The following is a 15,444-nucleotide window of genomic DNA, read 5'->3' as shown; positions in this document are numbered from 1 at the left end:
GGCCTTGAACACTTCCAGCTCCACTCTCTGTGTCCCAGTGTGGTCCCACTTGGTCCTTTGTTTTCATGCTGCTCAGGTCAAGTCCAGTTCAGCACTTTCTGTGCCCTTGGGCAAAGCCATCCTGAGTGCCCAGGACCTGCTGAAGATGAACTCAAGCTGCCACTCCTCCTCCAGCAGCACCAGCACCTCCTCACTCCAGGCAGAGCATCCCCAGTGCCTCCTGCCTGCTCTGCTTGGAAGCAGCCAAGAGGTACAAAAGTTATTCAGAGGAGGCTGGGAGTGTATTGGCAGCACCACACCAGTTGGTCTCTGAAGGAACCTAAGATAAAACCATCCCCAAGGTGCCAGCTATGTATGGGAATTAGTGCAGAGGGTCATGGGACATCCCCAGGCTGCACCTTACAGAGTAGACTGATAAAAACCTCTTCCTCTTAATTCTATCTTTATTTTTTTTCATTTGGGTGTTAGAGCAATGCATTTATTATCACAGCAAACAGACATCCCAACCCGGCCTCAGCACAGCCCAGTGCCTGCACCACAGCTGGAAGCATCAGAGCCCCATGATCTCAGCACCTCTGCCAGTGAGTGCCCTGTAAACACCTGAACAGCCCAAGCAGGGCACTGTCCCTTGATAACCACCTGGCAGAGGCAGGGAGGTGTGTTGGCACCATCTTGGCACCATTGCAGGGCCACACAGGTGAGCAATCCCTGTGCAAACTTACTAAATTCCCTGTGATAAAGTAATTTAAGGGGTGGCAATCCCAGGAATGGTGTGGGTGTGGGAGAGGTGTGAGCCCACAAGTGTTGAGGCTGTGTTTTTTTCAAGCATTTGGATGCTGTGGCAAAGTGGGTGCCCATGCTGGATGCTGGTATCAGCCCAGGAAAAGATTCAGGCTCTGTTGGTGCTCCAGGCTGGGGTTTTCTGCTCTCCACATCACTCCAGACGGGGTCTGGCCCCACTCTCCAGCTGCAACATGGCTCCAAGAGATTATAAAATGGCAGATGCCTATTATCTCCCAATGGAAAGTATTTTAGCTAAATCCATGCTATAACCATTTTATTGACTCCAAGTACTAGAGAGGAGGTTAGAAGTGACTTTTTTACAAGTCATTTTGCTGTTAAATTTAGCTGTCCTATTTTCATTATCCCCATGGCCTTGGCAAGGGTGAGCAGCCTTCCCTAAAAGGCCTCGTTTCATACAGTAAGTTATTTGCTTCTCTCCTGACAGATATCTAAGCTTATAAGGTTTGTCTGCTCCACTCAATAGCAGTATCAGCCTTCAATCTACATGATTAACATCAGCATTTTGTATTTGCTTTTGGCTCCTTGTCTGACAGCTTTCCATGTTGCTGAGGACCGGGGCATTGGGATCGCATCACGTCACTTGCAACGTGGGATCATCTGATTTTGATTCCCAGGCTTCATGGTACACCCAAAAGATTCAGATAAATGATTCAGTTGCTTTTTCCCCAGTTTTCCTTATTGCCCAGCAAAGATAATTGATTTTTCCCAAATATTTCACAGTTGTCAGGTCTGTAATGTATTGAGTCGAAAGGTAAATGTGACAGTGAGCAAGCTGCAAGTGAACTTGAGAGGTGGTGATACTAATAGAAATATTCCTGAAAGGAAAGATTTATCCCAGCAGGTGAAGATTTTCCCTACTTTTATAACCTATTCCTCCTGCAGAGAGGGCCTTTATGCCAGGCTTGGTGGCTGCAGAGAGCCAGTGTCTCCTTTGAGGCCAAGGGAGGCAGCAGATTACTGAGGCTCATGGAGCCTGTCCCTGCCAGGAGTGCTGAAGCAGCTGAGTGCTGGGACTTCTGGGATAAACATCCTCTCTTTCTCCCCAAAAAAAACAAACCCAGTGTTCCCTTCTCAGCCCCAGTGCTCCCCAGCACAGAGGGTGCCCTGGAGCGGCCCAGTGGGATGCACTGAGGGCACAGGGTCCCCCATCCACAGCCTCTGTGCTTTCTCCAGCAATGAGCCAACCCCCTTCAAAGCTCCCCATTGCAGCTGTTGGCCCCCCAAATTTCAGTCTGGCACTGCTGTCAAATCCAGTCCCTTTCTCAGTGATATTTGTTTTAAGTGGTGTCTGCACCACCCTGCAGAGCATCGCTCGCAGTGACCCCAGCTCGCCTGGCCCTGCTCACATCCAGGCCATTCAGGAAATGCTGGAAATGCTTCCAAGTGCACCCAGCCCAGCCCAGTGCAAGTGCTGGGAAGGAGCCAAGCCCCAGCTGTCTGGCCTCACCATGGGAGGGGGCCAAGCTGGGTGCCCTTCTGCTCTGTGGGTCAGCTCTGAATTGCTGAGCTGGGCTTTCTGGTGCTCCCCCTTCTCTTTCCCAACCCTTTTTTGGGAGACAGAAGAGGACATGGGCTCAGGACACACACTCTGAGGTGGCTGTTGTGGTAGGAAAGATACCCCAATCCTAATTCCTAAAATTTCTCCCGGGACTCCCACAATCTCTCCCATCCCACTGTTGCCCCCAGGAATGCCTCGTAGTCTCTGCTCATCCCAAGCCCTGCCTGCAGCCTCTCTGTCCCCAGGGAAGGCTCCTGCCAGGCGAGGGAGCATCGGTCACAGACAGATGGCTTCGTCCTGGTGGCATGTGGGCTTGGCAACAGGGTGGCCCTGCACCCTCCCACACCCTGTCCCACCCCCAGACCATGTAGGGCACCCGCTGTTCCCAGCCCAGAGCTTATAGGAAGAGGAAGCCTCATCCCTGCGCAGAGGAGGAAACCCGGCAGCCCAGATGTGCTCAGAGCCACGCCGATAGCAATTCTTATTCTGTTATTTTAATCTGCAAACAGAGGAGCTGCCGGAGCGGCGGCGGGCACGGCCCAACCCAGGGCGCAGTGAAGAGCTGGGAGGCTGTGGCACAGCCCTGGCACAGCCATGGGGCAGAAGTGCATGGACAAGCTGTCCTCCTTCCTCTTCGAGTATGACACCCCTCGGATGGTGCTGGTGAGGAACAAGAAGGTGGGACTGACCTTCAGGCTGATCCAGCTCATCGTCCTGGCATACATCATCGGGTAAGGCTGCCCATCACCTGCTTGCCCTGACATTAATGCTCTGCCACTGGGTTAAAAAGCAATTGAGAGAGAAAGGCTTCTATATCCCCTACATCCCAGTGCAGGGGGGTTATTGCTAATGGCTTCACATCCCCTTGGTTGTGGCTGCTCCTGTGCAGCCCAGTGTCCCTCCATGGCTCTTTTAGATGGCTGCTTAGTCCCCATATCCTCCCCAGAAGCTCCTGTATGTCCAGGCTGGAGGCTCACCCTGCTCTGCACACCGCGGCCCCGTCCTCTCACTGAAGAGAATCCAGATCCTGCTCCAGCTGCTGGACGGTGGCCTGAGAATCTGTTGTTATTTTTATTTTCATTTATATTAAATAAGAGGCATTTGGGGCCAGTGCAGTGATTTGTGAGACCCGAGCGGCTCAAGACAGGGCCATAAATCTCCCTGTTCACCGCTCTGACGCTGCGGCCGAGACGCAGCTTGGCTCCAAAATTCCTGGTCTTATTTGCTTCTGGGAGGCAGCTCCAAAAGCAAGGGCAACTGCTTAAAAAAGGCAGTGAGTGGAGCAGGCGGGATCAGAATGGGTGAGGATGTGTGTCCTCAGGTGCCCTGGGGCTGCTGCTCCTGCTGAAGTTACTCTGTGCCTGTCCCTCAGTGTGGGATGATGCGATGGGATGTGATGGTTGATAAACCTTGGCTGCTGTGGGATCAGCACCCTTTCACGGGGAAGGATGTTTGAAAGGAAGGGGGGTGTCTGGACATCAAGTGGAAAATCTGAGAATTTTTGGGGCGCAGAATGTCTCATGCAATGGGAAGGCAGTGGCTCCCAGGCCTCAGTGCAAGGGAGTCACTGTGGGGAGCAGAGGTGCCCATCCCTCCTTTTAGCACAGACTCCCTGGAAAAGGTAAAAACCTTCTCAAGGGATGAGTGTGGAACCCCCATGCTGGTTGCCCCATTAATCCCACTATGCTCACCAGCACTTTGACTCCCAAGGGTAATCCTCAGGCAAAACTGCAACTGAGGTCTCAAGGATGCTCTGTTGCAGAGTTTTGCACTGGTGTTACTGGGAGCAGCTTTGTTTTTCCTAAGGACTGAGCCTGAGAAGCCCCAGGGCTCCAGTCCCAAATGTGGCTGGGGGCAGCTGCTCCTGTGGATGGGGAACTGGCACAGATGGTTGTGCAGGGCAACTAAGGAAACGTGGCTTAAGCAACTTGAAGTGAGACAGGCAACCAGGAGGGAGCAGGAAGAGAACCAGCCAGGGGGTGACAGCCAGTGGCAGAGCAGAGGAATCTGGCATGAAGTTGCTGGAATTCCCAAGTTTTTCCTGGGTTGTTGGGATGGGGCTCCTCTAGCAAGGGGCTGCCTATGATTGCAGCTGCCTACAGCTCCACCAGCCCCTGGCTTCCCCTCGCTGCTGGCAGCACTGCTCCCAGTTCCCTTCCTCCAGTTCTCTGCCCACAACACTGCCCCCAGTTTGCTGCCCTCACCGAGCCACAATGCCTGAGATTTTCTGTCCTTTGAAAACAAATTTGGCAGCCAAATATGTATTTATTTACCATTCTCCCAGCTTTTTTCCTCCCTTCCTAGCAGGCATGGGATGCTCGTGGAAATGTGTGTCTGCTAGAAGGACATGGCTGGGGCCATCAGTGCACAGAAGTGGGGCCAGCCCCCCTGTGAGACCCTGTGTCACCCCTGGGGAGCAGTTCTTTTTCCTGTGATAAGGTGGTATCAGTGCTGCCCAGGAGATGCTGGGCTCTTTCTGGGTTTCGCTTCCTGAATTCTTGCATGCAAGGAGCTGTGGGCTGAGCCACAGGATGAGGCCAGCAAGGGGAGAGGGCTTGGTGGTTCTGCCACATCAGGGTGTGACACCAGGGGACTTTTACAACCTGGGCAGGACTTGCTGCAGCATTTACAGCCTCCTGGGTAATGGTTTTGTTTGTCATGACCCTGGCTTTGCCACAGGGGAGGTGGGGTTGCCCAGCCCTGTGTGCCCATAGTCAGCTCTGCCAAGGGGGGTAAGGTCAGCAGCAGAGTCTGTGCTGGAGGCTGATCTAGAGAAATGTTCTGCCCAGTTCACATCCTTCTGCAGTCCTGAGAGCATCAGGGAAGATGCCCAGTGTAACTCAGTATGGTCTTCTGCCTTGGAGGAGGATGTTGGTGCTGGGTGTCCCAGCTGCAGTGGCAGCAGTGCTGAATTTCTGCTCCCATCCCCGTGCTCTGGAGCAGATGCCATCCCTGAGGTCCTCTTGCTCTCAGTCCTGGGATGCTGGTGTGGCTGCAAGCTAAAAAGCTCCCTCTCCAAGAAAGTCCAAACAGAAAACCTCCGGACAGCACCTGGGATTCCCCATTTCCCCCTCTGCCCATCAGCCAGGTGTCAGAGGCGAGGCTGACACCCCAGGCTGGTGTCATGGGCTGTCCCATGGGTATCCTGGTGCCTCTGTCACAGCCAGCGGGACCGATGCCTGCGGCAGAGGGGACAAAATCCAGATCGCTCCTTTTTTAGTGCCGAGAATGCTCCGCGGCGCCGCAGGCACCACCCGAAATGGGTGCTTGCCCATGTTTATAGTGTCCCCGAGTCAGAGTTAATCCAGCAGCAGCTTGTTTATGCTCTAGGTTAAATAGTGTCAGGAGCCTGTCCTAATGGCTGTGTGATGGGCTGGGAAAGGCAGGCAGAGCCCTGTTCTGGCCACAGAGTGTCTCTAACCCTGCTCCTGCAGCCCTCTTGCACACAGGGCCATTTCTCCACATTCCCTCTGCTGGATGGGAAAACAGTGGCTCTGGATGTGAACCGTGTCCAGACTCAGCTCTGTGTTGGCCCTGGAGGCATTGGGTTTTGGAGAGTTCCTCTGCAGTGAATCAGGAGGTCAGGTGTTGGGGTGGGTCATTGAGACCAGCAAGCTGCAAACCTGCCATAGGCTTTAACCCTAAGTGACTGATGGCTACTGTGCTCCACCTGCCTTCACACACCCTCAGCCATAAAATGTATCCCAGTCCCCAAAACACATCATCCTGGCATGAAAGTTGGGTCCTACAGCTACCACATGCCTCAGGCAAAGGGTAGGAAATTTCAGCAACATGTCCCTCATCCAGCAGGAAGAAACTTGGCAAATGATTCCCCAGGTGAGACTTGGTAGAAAAAGCCCCAGTGCACAGGTCTGGGCTGAGGATCAGGCCATTGGAGAAGTGCTGGTGGCCATGCTCACCCTGCCATCTTTCCCTGTCCAGGTGGGTGTTCCTCTACGAGAAGGGCTACCAGTCCCAGGACAGCATTGTCAGCTCGGTCTCCGTGAAGTTGAAAGGGCTGACACTGACCAACGAGAGTGTCCTGGGTCCTCACATCTGGGATGTGGTGGACTATGTTTTCCCACCCCAGGTAAGGAGTCAGGGTGGCTGGGTTAGGGATTTGCTTTTGTCCCAGCGGCTGCTTTTCCTCCTGTGCTGGGGTGCAGATGGGTCCTTGGCATAGGCTTTCCATGGGGCTAAGCATGACAGGGTGTCCCTGTGGTGGGAAGGAGTTTGCTCCTGTCACAAACCTCTGCCCAGGTTCTCCCTGGGGTGCATCTGGTACTTGGGACCCACTGTGGGTGAGGAGGCACATTGGAGGCTGCCTCCAAAAGGATCAAGGTTCCTCCAGTGCCTCTGGAGCACCATCTCAGGCAGCAAGTGGGGTCCTCCAGTGTCCCTGGGGCTGGTGGCACTGCAGATCCCCACCCGGGGAGAGGCTCCTCACAGAGGGGACCCTGTGCTGGCTGTGAGCTTGTTGGCTGTGTCTCCACAGGGGGACAACTCGTTTGTGGTCATGACCAACTTCATTGTCACTCCTGGACAGAAACAAGGAACCTGCCCAGAGGTAAACACACCAGCTTCCTTCAGTGGGCTAAGCTTCTGTAATTCAGGGGGATTGTGGTGGAAAGACTTTTTCTGACACTAGGAGGCTTCTTAAGAGCCAGGGCCTGGCCCCATATTTAATGTTCCTGACTCCTGTGTGCAATGTGAAGACTTTTATTCTGCTGAAAAACAGGTGGCATCCATTTAAGTTTTCTTCCCTTTGAGATGATCAAGCAGAGCAGACTTGAGGCCTGGAGTGAATAAATTGCCCTTTTTCCTGCTTTATCTGGACAGCCTTGGTTGGGAAGCAGTATATTGTAGGGGGACACAGTATGGATAAATGAAGGTAATGTAGAATGTAATCTTAGCCCCCAATGACTTGCAGCTGGACCCTATTACTAAAGATTAGGAGCAGGCTGGATGATAATAGACAACGCCTGTAGCAAATAAGAACAAGTGCTATAAAAGATTGAATTGGTGGGAACTGGTGGCAGAGAAGTCAGGTGGTTGCTGCAAGGACCAGGAACAGGCAGTGCTCAGAGGAGCTGCCTACAAGAAACTTTGAGGAGGTATGAAACTCTGAGGATATGGAACCCTTGCACCATAATGATAAAAGATCTCTTGATATATAAGACAACACTTAATGATAGTAGAACTGTTGTAATATATAAGACAGCAGTATATGAACAAGGCTCTGGCTGCAGTTGAGCAGTGTTTTCCTCAAGAAAAATGCTGTGTGGTGAGGCAGGAGGGACAGGGGATTGAAGCTGCAGGGTGGGATGCTAAGAGGTGGCTGCTTTCTCCAAACAGCTGCCAGATGCCGGGCTGTGCACACAGGACAGTGACTGCAGCAAGGGGAAATACAGCCGGCAGGGACAAGGTATGGCACACGGTCCTGGTGTTTCTGGTGAGACAACACTGAGAAAAGCTGCCTGGCTGGGGTGTCCCCTGGCTGGGGGACCTGCTTTCAACAGGAAAACCTCTGACATGCTGGCTGAAGGTTCCAGCTCTGCTCTTTTGAAAGATATTTGAGCTGCAAACAAAAGATTAATCAGGACTAAGCCATTTCCCCCAAACTGTTGTCCTCTTATCAGCTCAGCATTTTCTTAGGTGTGTTTTAATAAGAAAAATCCCCAACTGCTCCCCTGTACAGCACTGTAAGAGAAACCACTGCCCTGAGCTGAGTTTCCTAACTGTTTTAGAAAGGTGCCAAAGCCCTGAGCACTTTGTGTCTTGCATGCCCTTGGCAGAGCTGAAGCCCCAACCAGATCCCATCCATCCCAGTGTGAGGCTGAGATTTCACAGGATGCAGGGTGTGAGCAGCTGTCTCCCCCACAGGGCTCATGACTGGCAAGTGTGTAAACTTCAACAGCACTGTGAAGACCTGTGAGATCTTTGGCTGGTGCCCTGTTGAGGTTGATTATCATGTTCCCAGGTAAGGAATGATGTTGTTCTCTTTCCCATCCCAGCTGCACTTGGTGTGGAGCAGACCAAGTTGGGCTCTATGGCATGTGGCCAGGACAGCCTGTGTTGTGAAAGAGCAGGAAGGGGAGGGATGAGACCACCAGTTTTCTGGGTCTGCTTGTCTCAGTTTGAGTGAATTTCCACCAAATGGAGCTTTCTCTAGAGCCTGGAGAGCCAAGTGGTGGACACATGCCTACACTTGTGTGTTTCAGCCCTGCCCTGCTGTCAGAAGCAGAGAAGTTCACCTTGTTCATCAAGAACAGCATCACCTTCCCCAAGTTCAAGGTGTCCAGGTAAGGAGAGGTTTGGGAGGGATGGCTCCTGGTCAGTTCCTCCAGCTGTGTCCCTCAGAGGAAACCATGGGTTCAGCTGGATGGGTGTAACTGGATGCTTGGTATGGAGGATTGCCCACCTCACCTTCTCAGTGATCCCAGGACTACTCTAACTGCTGCACTGAGCCCCACATAGCTCATAGGAACTGACACGTTTCCCTCCCAAATCTGTCCCACCTCAGCTGGTAGCTGTAGTTACTGGAAAGATTTCTGGAATTAACCTCTCTTGAGTTACCCTCACAAGTTACAAATCAGTTACTCTGACTTTTCATTTTTCTTCTCTGAAGACAAAATTAAAATACCACATGGCCAGGATAAGCTTGGTGTCCCAGAGTGCCCCTTAACATCACAGATCCCACCTGTTTCAGGAAAGGGTGGGGTTGGCAGCACTGGGGGAAATGCTGCGGGCTGAAGGCACACTCCTAAGAGGATTTGTGATGGGACTCACCAGATATCTGATTTGGAACAAATTAACAGAAGCTGTTTGTGCTGTAGACAGCGGATTCTTTTCTCTAAGCTGATCTTGTCCCTGTGCTGCAGCCAAGGTTAAGTGTCCTGGCAGCCAGCAGGCTTGGCAAAGTCCTGGGCTGACCTCACACCTCCCAGGAGGTGGCTGGGAGAAGGGATCCCCCCAGCTGCAAGGAGGGGTGGCCAAGGTGAGGACAGGCTGAAGGGGACACAGAGAGGGAGCAGGTCCTGGCAGTGAGGGTGGCCGGGCTGGCTGCTGTGGGGAAACTTCCTGCCTTTGATCATTGCTGAGCATCAGCGATGGGATCAGTTTGAGCAAGGCACAAGGCTTACAAAACCACAAGATGTTTTTGGGCAAAAGAGCAGAGTGGGATGGAAGGCAAGAAGTTGCCCTTTCCTTTTAACCCTTGCTGTAGGAGATAGCAAACTCCAGCTAAATGTAAAAGGTGTGGGATACACTCACTATCCATGAGGTGTCCCAGATAAAAATTGCTGGAGCTCAGAACACTGCCTAGCAGAGCCCATGGGCAAGTGGCATGTGAATGGGAGAGTGACATGGACTGGGCTAGGGACTTACAGAAGTTTTTCCCCCTAAAATTATTGTGTTTCTGAGAAGTTTTCTCACTCTCTTTTCATTCACAGGCGCAACTTGGTTGAGAGTGTTACCAAGCAGTACCTGAAGAAATGCACCTATCACAAAGTCACTGATTCCCTGTGTCCTGTGTTTGAACTGGGATACATAGTGAAGGAATCAGGCCAGAATTTTACCTTCCTGGCTGTTAAGGTACTTCAATTTCAAATGATGTTCCTTGCTGTTGATGGGAAAGGGACACTCAACAGTGCAATTGCCTCCAGCTGTTGAGATGATTTTCAGTTTTCTCAAGAATTCTTGAGAAAACAAGTGTCAGAATTATCTCATAAAGATTATGAATCTCCTTGGACATGGCCTAATATTTACATTTTTCTTGGAACTCTTGAGAAGATTTGACCCCCTGGCAGTAAATCCCAGGGTTCAGCTTGTTTTAATTTGAGCAGTGAATAACTAGATCTGTATGGCCAAATCCCATCTGATTGAGCTTGGAAATCCCAGCTGGATGGTCAAATATTGGTCATTGCACAGTGCCTTTCCCCTGGCTCCAAAATGCAGCTTTGTTTAACGCTCCTCAGGCTGGTGCGTGGGAGTGTCTGCTATCTGTGCTGCAAAACCTTGTGATAACTTTGTCAGGCACTGGATAAAATCAGAGGCTTGCATCTATGAACACTTATTTAATGGATTGGATCAGATGGCCCAGAGAAGCTATGGTTGCCCCATTCCTGGCCAGAACCTGAAGAAAACTGGTCTAACCAAAGGTGTCCCTGCCCACGGCAGGGTTTGGAACAAAATGGTCTTTATGGTCTCTTCCAACCCAAACCATTCTAATATTCTATATATTAAAGGTGTAAAAATACAAACCTCTGAGGCACAGCTATTTACAGCCTGGAGTGAGCTCAGGAAGGAGGAGGGGCTCCTGCATTTCCTGAGCAACCTCTTAGGCATGATCAAGGCAAGGGAAGGCTCTCCCACGAGGACCAGGAGGAATCTGGGGTAAGCACTGTTTCTCAGGACCAGGCCTTGGGCACAGGATTCTGATCAGGAACAAGAAGGCATGAATTTATTTGTATCCAGAACTCAGGACAGAAACAAGAGCCTCTGCAAGGGGTTATGTACAGGCCACAAAGCCAGGGCTGCTCAGGAAGGCTGAGGCAGCAGGGGGGTCCGTGCAATTGGAGAGCCAGGACACCTCATGGCATTGAGACAGGACACCTATGAGGAGGGAAAGCATTTCTCTGTATGAGCCAGGTCCAAGGAGGGGCAACCTTGTGACTCCCTCTTGTCTGCAGGGTGGAGTGGTGGGCATCACCATAGACTGGAACTGTGACCTCGACTGGCCCCTGCGCTACTGCAAACCCATTTACCAGTTCCATGGCCTGTACAATGATGACAGCAATGTTTCACCAGGGTTCAACTTCAGGTAAGGAAATACACTTGGAGAATCGGCAGGTAATTCAGAGGTGACAGCTTCCAGGTTCCCATTTAAGGGATGGTGGAAGGCCAGAGAGTGTCCTTCAAAATACTCACTACCTTTGCAGGGCCAGGCAGCAGTACCAGTGCTCTTTTAAACAGCATGAGAAAAGAGATAATACACTCCTTGGCTTGAAAACTGCCCCATTTCCTTTCCATCTCTTCCCCCTTGCAGGCTCTCCTGCTTGGCTGAGTTTTTGGGAAGCCCTTGAAAGACTGGAGATAGTGTAGGATCATCTCACATGTTCTCATAGTCTGTATCCTCTGCTCTGTGTGACTCTGTCACCAGTGCTTCACCAATATCTGCTGCACATACAACTTGGGGACATCAGATCAAACAGCAGGAGCTGGAACTCCATCCTGCAGGCAGGGAAACTGAGGCACAGAGAGGAGAGGTGCCAACAGCCCAGCCCCTTCAGGGGATTTGAGGAGAAGGTCAGGACCAGGTCTGTGATAGCACATTCCCAGATCTTTGTCCAAGATCCCAGTGCTGTAGGGCTGCAGGGGCTGTTGGACCCCCTGGCAGACCATTAACACTCACCGTCCAATTGCATAGATATGCCAAATACTACAGAGAAGATGGGATGGAAAAGAGGACACTCTACAAGGTGTTTGGGATCCGGCTCGACATTCTGGTGAATGGCAAGGTAAGGGTGGATCCTCTGGGTCCCTGGGACAGCAGTGCCATGTCCTTGGAAGGGACCAGCTCGGTAACACAGCACCAGGGTCCTGTGGGATCAGGAACATTAGTGTGAATGCTTTCCTTGGGTGCTGGCCGGCTCACAGGAACCCTTGGGAAATACTGGGGAAGGGAAGAGAGGTGGAAAACATATTTTATAGGTCACATCTTTCAGCTGTGGCTTGATCAGTGGTTTTGTCTAAAAAAAATTGTGATGGGAGTGGGGAGGACTTGTGTAAACTCAAAACCTTTTACTGTTATTTGCAAAAGCTGAACATTTGCATTTTTCTATTTTGTCTTTTTCTTCCCACCGGGAGAGAAGTCTTCTCTTATTGTGTTCCCATGGAGAATATTCAAATTATATACTTCTTTGTTTGGTTGCTTGGTTTGGGTTGGGTTTTTTATATTAAAAGTACAGGAAGAAAAGTAAGTTCTAAAACCAACCTACAATATTCTTCTGTTTGACCTGCTCTTTCCTAGCTCCTGTTTCTCTGTGTGCTGTGGTTGTGGTTGGGTTGCTGCAAGGCACTTTTGCTGAGCTCCACCTACAGCTAGAGTACCCTTTTTTCCCCCCTGGGCTGACTGTAACTTATCACCTATTTTCTCTGACTTTATCCAGGCAGGCAAATTTGACATCATCCCGACCATGACCACAATTGGCTCTGGAATTGGTATTTTTGGAGTGGTAAGTTCAGATATTTCCAGCCTCTATATGGAGACTCTCAAATTATTCTTCTTGCCTGTGACATCCGTGGGAAGTGTCCTTGAGCTGAAGTGAAATACTGGCTACTGCTCAGGGAATCAGGGGATGGGCAAAAGGGGGAAAGGAGGTGCTCTCCTGCCTTGTCAGCTCAGGAAAACAGATTCCTGCTGGTCCCTGGCTGATGTGAATTCTGCCCTGCTGATGAAGGGCAGGCTGGTTCTCTTGGCAGGTCTTGGTATCCTGATAGTTTCAAGTTAGAGCTGGCATTGAGGAAGAGTCTGCATGTGATTGTCAGTATTTAATTCAGGACAGAAACCCAGTGTGTGATTTGCTTATGGCTTTAAAGACTTGGGCACAACTCAAAGGCTGCTGTGCTCTGCACTTACCTAAAGGGGAAACATTTCATTTCTGTTGGCTTAAATCACTTAAATTGAACACAGCACACTTCACTTCTGTCCTAAATGGACATCTGGAGACTTCAGCAACTGCCATATGGTGGGATGAAGCAGAAGTGACCCTAAATTGTGGGGCAAACTGGGAAAAACTAGAAGTAGACAGTGGTGCAGGTAATCTTGGAGGGCAACTCCAAACCTAACTGCACTTTGATTCAAGGCCTCTGTCCTCTGTGACCTGCTCCTGCTGCATTTTCTCCATGGACGAGACTATTACAAGCAGAAGAAATTCAAATATGCAGAACCGGAGCCTGTAAGTAACAGTGAGTGCTGCCCTGCAGAGGCTCTTGCAGGGGTGTGCGTGGATGTGTGCATGAGTAATGATGCTGTAACACAAACATCCACGCTGAGGGGCAACCAGGCGCCTTCCTGAGCCCTTGGGACTGTTGGAGACTGGGATTCATGAATCTTCTCTCCAAAATTACTGAGATGTTGTGTGTGACTCATTGTTAATAACTTTATTCTCTGCCTTTAACCCCAGATATTCCAATATCTGGTAACACTTGCATTGCTTTAAGGGAAGCAGGGGCAGATCCGTGCTTTAGCAAACTAGAAAATGTCTTTTTCTGCTCTTTGAGAATATCTCCATGACTATGGAATGTTTCATGGCCTTTGAAAGGACACAAAAACAGTTCGCCTCAAATTCATCTGAAAATGTGTGTGTATACTGGGGGTTAGCAGTTGCTGCCCAGTCACATTTCCCTGGCATTAGAAAGGAGCAGGTCTGTAAAAGAATCTTTGTTTTCTCTCCTTTAACCCCCAGTCAAAGTCGCATAAGAAGGTAAAGGAGCCAGACAACACACAGTGAGGTGAGTGGTGTTTCCCCAGCCCTGCTAGCATACATCTGTCAGGGATGAGGGCTGTAGGGCTTGGGGCTATTCCAAGGTGTGTGAGAAGGCAGGAGGGTTTCAGGAAGGCAGCAGGGATCCAGGGGGGCTTGGAGGAGACCTGAGCTGTGGGCTGCAGTGCCTAACATGGGGTCAGCACTTCCCAACATAAGCAGTTGTATGGGGCAGCAACAGATGCAGGATGTGGGTCTGACATTGTGTCTTTGATGGCAGCGTCTCTTGAAGGAGGGCACTGGGGGGCAAGAGACCAGAAATCACTGTGCACCTTCTCTCAGCAGAATCCACACTGACTGACAAACCTGCACCTTCCTCCTCCTCCTCTTCTCCTACAACACGGTCGCCATCCCATCACCTCCCTGGGCCAGCCCCAAGACCAGCAGAAGCAGCATCCAGCCCCAGCTCATGGGAGGTGGTGCCCTGCAGCCAGGCAGGGGCTGGCTGGCCCAGCACACAGCCTGTGGTGGGAGCTGCCATGATGCTGTGGATGGGTCAGACTAAGGGGTCTTGGGGCCCTCTGCCAGCCCTCTGCAGGGCACTGGGTCTGCTGCCTCTGCAGGCCCTTCAGAAGAGCTCACACTGCACCTGCCTGGTGTGCCAGGGCTGTGCCAGGTCACTGGCACCTGAAGAGCCTGGGGACAGCACAGCTGCCTCTTCTGCCCCAGAAGCACCGCTGGACAGTTCCAAATTGAGAAGGGGAAGGAAGGACAGCTGCCATGAACCATCCCCAGCCCTCTGCCTGGGAGAAAAATGGTTATTTTGTAAGGATGTATTTTATTAAAAAAATAAACCTTTAGTTTTTCTACTACATCCCTTCATGGTGCCTATGCTAGCGCCATAGCATGATGTTTGGAGTGGTTTCTGGAGGGTTTATGCATATAAAGTAATCCCTTTAGTGATGATTCCTTCAGAAACTGCCCTCCCATGCAGGGCCCCTGGGCCTCTGGCCACGAGCAGGGGCTGTTATCAGAGTTGTCACTTGGGTTTCCTCCTCAGACAGGCTGGTTGGCAGGGAGCACTGGCACACTGCCAGCCATGGCCATCCACTGTCCTGTGCCAGCTCTGCCTCCACTGCTCACACTGGTCAGTGTGAGCTGATCAGGAAGACTTTTCCAGCAGCAGCCTCACAAATTCCTGGGTGCTCTCTGCATCCAGGAATTGAACTTCACCTCTGTGCTGGAAGATTTGCACCACTCAGCACGTGCAGCTGCACATCATGGGCTATGCTCAAACCCCACATCCCTGCGAGCCAACCCTGCCCTGTGCTGCTGGCCCTGTTCCATTCTCCAGGACACATCAATGCTGACTTTCTGCATAGTCTCTGAATGTCTGTTTTTACCTCCTTGGGGAAAATGTTGCTTTGGTTGCCTTGAAAGTGGATCCCAGTGGCCATGGCAGAGTTGGTGGAGAAGCTGTAGGGCTGTAATACTGCCAGAGCCTGCAGCAGCATTGCTCTGGACTCTCAGGGACACAAGAATGTGTGCCTTAAAGTCATGCAGGTGATATTTGGTCATAAGCTCAACAAACATTTCAAGCCATACATTCCCCAGGGCAAGATCATTTGCTCTCAGCTTTCCCAGGCAGGGTGGGTT

The 15,444-nt window shown here is 51.2% G+C and overlaps 1 protein-coding gene across 1 annotated transcript; it reads left to right on the top strand.

Moving 5' to 3' along the window:
* The first annotated feature begins 2,532 nt into the window (after positions 1 to 2,532).
* P2RX1 (purinergic receptor P2X 1) lies at positions 2,533 to 14,675 on the top strand. Its single transcript, XM_005494195.4, has 13 exons — positions 2,533 to 3,033; positions 6,245 to 6,392; positions 6,798 to 6,869; positions 7,658 to 7,727; positions 8,186 to 8,282; positions 8,524 to 8,604; positions 9,754 to 9,895; positions 10,993 to 11,123; positions 11,730 to 11,820; positions 12,472 to 12,537; positions 13,168 to 13,260; positions 13,771 to 13,816; positions 14,134 to 14,675. The coding sequence occupies exons 1-12, from the start codon at positions 2,897 to 2,899 to the stop codon at positions 13,813 to 13,815; spliced, it is 1,173 nt and encodes a 390-aa protein (XP_005494252.1). The 5' UTR covers positions 2,533 to 2,896; the 3' UTR covers position 13,816; positions 14,134 to 14,675.
* The last annotated feature ends 769 nt before the right edge of the window (positions 14,676 to 15,444 follow it).

Source organism: Zonotrichia albicollis, chromosome 22 (genome assembly GCF_047830755.1).
Source record: "Zonotrichia albicollis isolate bZonAlb1 chromosome 22, bZonAlb1.hap1, whole genome shotgun sequence".
Lineage (NCBI taxonomy): Eukaryota > Metazoa > Chordata > Aves > Passeriformes > Passerellidae > Zonotrichia > Zonotrichia albicollis.
The sequence above is the reverse complement of the archived record's forward strand: the minus strand, read 5'-3'. Positions and strand labels throughout refer to the sequence as shown.

What these genes read in the sequence shown, in the direction of transcription:
- P2RX1 (XM_005494195.4), top strand. Translation starts at nt 2,897, where the DNA reads ATGGGGCAGAAGTGCATGGACAAGCTGTCCTCCTTCCTCTTCGAGTAT. An exon ending in ACTATGTTTTCCCACCCCAG is followed by an intron (nt 6,393 to 6,797) that starts GTAAGGAGTCAG and finishes GTGTCTCCACAG; the next exon opens with GGGGACAACTCGTTTGTGGT. An exon ending in CCCAAGTTCAAGGTGTCCAG is followed by an intron (nt 8,605 to 9,753) that starts GTAAGGAGAGGT and finishes TTTCATTCACAG; the next exon opens with GCGCAACTTGGTTGAGAGTG.